The sequence below is a fragment of the Apis dorsata genome, unplaced genomic scaffold (genome assembly GCF_000469605.1).
Source record: "Apis dorsata unplaced genomic scaffold, Apis dorsata 1.3 scaffold_156, whole genome shotgun sequence".
NCBI lineage: Eukaryota > Metazoa > Arthropoda > Insecta > Hymenoptera > Apidae > Apis > Apis dorsata.
In genome coordinates, this window is record NW_006263446.1 from 252,659 (window position 1) to 256,953 (window position 4,295).

At 28.8% G+C, this 4,295-nt stretch overlaps 1 protein-coding gene across 2 annotated transcripts in view; it reads right to left on the reverse strand.

The window, feature by feature from the left end:
* The window catches only part of LOC102677788, an 85,038-nt gene that overhangs the window by 15,147 nt on the left and 65,596 nt on the right, over positions 1 to 4,295 (reverse strand). For both annotated transcript variants that reach the window (XM_006613525.2, XM_006613526.2), the window contains exon 2: positions 4,048 to 4,108. In XM_006613525.2, coding sequence (XP_006613588.1) covers positions 4,048 to 4,108 — 61 coding nt within the window. The remainder of the gene's footprint in view (positions 1 to 4,047; positions 4,109 to 4,295) is intronic.

The window sequence follows — 4,295 nt, forward strand, 5'->3', positions numbered from 1 at the left end:
GCGCGGCCATATTAATATACTTGACTCGTTTAATAAAGGTGTAACGAGGTTTGCTCGTACGGTAGACTCGATTATGTCGATGCATCTTCCCAAATTGATTATTTACCGCACATTCATTCGGTAAAGGCAGTTCCATCGATTCGCAGATTGGTTTATTCATCGAGTGATATCGTACCAAATTGTCGAGTTAAATATGGGATTCGTGGATGTTGCGTTTTAGACTCTGGAGGGCCGTGTGTATGAACCGGTGCGCATTTTCGATGTACTCTGTGAATCGATACGTACTATATTAGATTGTCCGGAAATAAATTGCGGTTTTTAACTGTGTTATATTTAGAATCGATAATGTTATTTTAATAGAGGTGCGTGCTATGGATTATTGGCTGGGTTATATCGTTCCTTGATATAATGATTAGTGGATAGATTAATTAGCAAGTTTGAAAAATTAATTATTCTTGTTGGAACTGTGTTCGATTCAGATAAATAATGATTAAAAAATATCATTCAGCAAATTCAAGGAAAAATATTAATTTTTCATGTTAGTATTAAACGTAGTTATATTTATATTTATATACAAATGCAAATTTTGATAGAAAATTGATAATGAAGTGGAGCCTCTAGATAAAAACTTGTTTTATCTTTGGAAAGTTTTAACCGTACATTTTGCATATTTTTTCCCCGAAAATATATGCAATGGTATGGTATTTGCATATTTTATAAAATTATTTCTCGTATCCATTTCATATCCTTCGTTCAACGAACAAATTTTACCAACCATTTAAAAAAAAAAAAAAGAAGGAAAACATATTCTTCGTGTCGAATAATTGTCGCTAATTAATTCAATGTAATTACGAGAAAAAAAATTTGTGAATGTCATTTCCGATTTTAAACAGAAATTCTAATTTTAATATTAGTTAATTATCCGGTGGATCAGATTGGCGAAATTTGGGGAGATAAAGTTATCGAGAAGCAATCGAGAAGTTAAACAGCGCTATACTAAAATAAATTTAAATTTGCCTCCGTTATAGCAGAGAGAGAGAGAGAGAGAGAGAGAGAGAGATATTAGGTAATAAATAAATTTAAGCCGATAAAGCTTTTTAATTAACTACGGTTAATAACAGGAGGAGATAAATATAATTTGTTACATTTTAAATTATAATCTTAATATTTGAATTTCAAATAATGGAGATTTTATTATTTTATCTTTGGTTCTCGATATATATTTATCGCATATACGATATATTCTTTACATATTTTAATGTAATGTATATTTGTTACCTCATGTACGATCGTATATCATATTCATCACATTACATCTATCCGAGTTTGCATATTTTGACATATTTCATAAATGTCTAATTTATATTCCTTCAAAATACTGTCGCTATTAAAATCATGTCAAAATTCTTGAAATATTACATCTATAATTTGCATCTAATAATTCATTATTTTAAAATTGGAAACGAGATTGCGAGAATGATTTTATACCGTAAAAATTTTTAATATGAAATCTAATATTTATTAAAAATAATATTTTTAAATTTAATATTCCGTAGCTTTTGGACTCGTTCAATTAATTATTAAATTTACTGTTAATTCTTCAGTGGTAAATTTCCATTTTACTTCATTTGATAAAAATACGAATTTTTCATTATTTAAACCCGGTGCCCAGTTCACGTACATCGACACGAATTACAAATTTAAAAACATTAATTCAATTTGATTCGCAATCTTCACTTTTCGAGAGAATTCTTTTCACATTTATTACCCTCCATTTAATATCCTCGTTTTAATTCGCATTTATTCCCTATCACGGGGGGATAAAGGATACAAATCTCTTCTATCGTTACAAAGGATGCGTCATGTTACTATCCGATGTACAGAGTAATGCAATAACATTGAAAATGTAAAACATTTTTCTCAATTTCCATCCTTCTTTTCTCTATACACTCCTATATCCTTCCTTTGCAACATCGTAAATACGACGCGACCGTGGTAGGGATAGGCAAAAAACTACGAGGCCAAAGCTATTTTTCTCTCGAAAATAAAGTCCACGCTCGAACGATCTGCGTACGCGTTTTTTCGCTTGCGACCTCGTGGCAAGACGTTGCTCTTTACGATCGATGTCGCGTGCCAAAAAGCAGAACAAAGCGTCGTAAATACGTAAATTTTCGTAAATGAACTCGAATCATCGATGAATCATGGATAAGTAAATTGAGGTGCATAGTAATTTCGTTCCATCTATTGTTTTCGAATTATTATGTAATAATACGTAATAATATCGTATTTTCGATAGAAGTAAAAATTTATAGTTGGTTAATATTATTCCAAATAAATTGATATTACCTGTACTTTCAAATAATATTTCAAACAAGATGATATATTTATATTTTCAAATCTAGACGAAGTAAATAAATCAATTTGAATAAAATTCTTTTCGTTTCGAATAAAACTCACTTATCTTATCACGCATTCTCTTATAACGTAATATTTTTCCTATTTGTATATCGCGAAAAATTGTAATTTCTATTTCCTTCGTTCTTTTTCGTGTTAAACCGAATTAAAATAATCGTCATGGAGGATTGCAACGATCGATGTCACGTGTACAAGGGCGGAAAAACGCCGGTCTTTACGGGATATCGAGAAATTTCGGTAATCGTCGCCGGTAACCTCGTTCTAGGCGGTTTCCGCTTGCGAAAGCTTCCGTTTGTCGGTAATCGAATCGAGCCTTGAAATTAGATTCTTCGTGGATAGATTCGATTCGCGACTAACGGCTGTGTTAAAAAGGAGAGAGGGAGGGGGAAAAAAAGATGCTCTTTCTAGAATTAATTCGATTCTGGTCATGATTTTTCTTCGTGATTGAAATTTAATTAAGCAAAGTTGTGCAAGTTTCTAATTTGTTTATCAATATTATAGAATTAAATATTTTTAATAATACGTGTTTTGATATAATGTATAACATTATATTAAAGAAAGTAGTACTTTTATTATAATATTTTTTAGATAACGTGTTTCTCATACGATGTTGATGATAATTTCAATTTCATTTTAAAAGTTAAAAGCACATATTATAAAATAGGATAATTATGCCTCTTTTAAAAATAAGTGAAAATGAAGAGAAGAAGATATAATTTTTTTTAAATTAATATGTCATTGTCTTCTTTTTTAATTTCAAATTCAAATTTAGATTCTTTTTTAAATGAATATGGTTATGTATGTGGTTTCATAATGGTTTTTCTCATTTGTGAGATTTAATCAAAATTAAGATTTTTCTAACTATTAATTATTATTCGAATCAATGGAAATCAATAGATGAAATGTTGAAAATACAATTTTTTTATGAATATAGTATTCTTAATGTTTTTTAAAATGAAACATTATTGCAAATGTAATTTTTAATTTTCATTTCATTTCTGATAATCTGATATTTATCCTTTTCTTGATTTTTAATCAATTTTAACTTTTAATTACAAACTTATTAACATCCATAAATATTCCATCACAAAAACTTGATCAAACTAATCAAATAAAAAATATTTCTCTTCTCCCTTCATTTGAATAATTCATTATTTAATTATCCCCTATACAAATAATTGATAAAACCCTAAATTTTAAATTTTACAATATCCTTCCCACAACAATGATAAATAATATCGAGACAAATTATCAAAAATCAAACAAAAAAAAGAAAATAATTATTCAATCATTCCATCGAATACCTAATAATTAAATTTAAAATTTCCACTTCAAATTCCAAATTCTTAAAAAAAAAAAATTATATCACTTACAAATAAATAAAATACAATCCTAATCATTAATCCTCTTTTCAATTTATATATAATCATTATAAAAAGTTAAAAAAAAAAAAAAAAAAAAAAAAAAAAAAAAAAAAAAAAGAAAAAAGAAAAAAACGAAATCGAACAAGGAATCCTTCTCTCTCTCTTTCTCTCTCTTTCTATCACACTCTATCCCAATATTTTGATATTTGCTCCTCTGTATCTGATAATTGAGTTGAATTACGGCATACGCATGTTGAATTATCCTCACGTAACGTAAAACCCCATGACGTGCTGATGGTACGCCACATCCGCTCCGACGCCGCACACAACTGGAACAGAAAAACACGAGTGGAAGGGTTGAGAATCCGTGTGCCATCCGTGTGAGCGAATACGAATTATATTTTTTTTAATTGGATACAATTCGTCGACGACTTGAATCGTATCGAACGACTCATCGTTTCTTTCTTTCGTTTTATCTTTTTTTTTTTTTTTTTTTTCAAGGCGAAATACGAATTT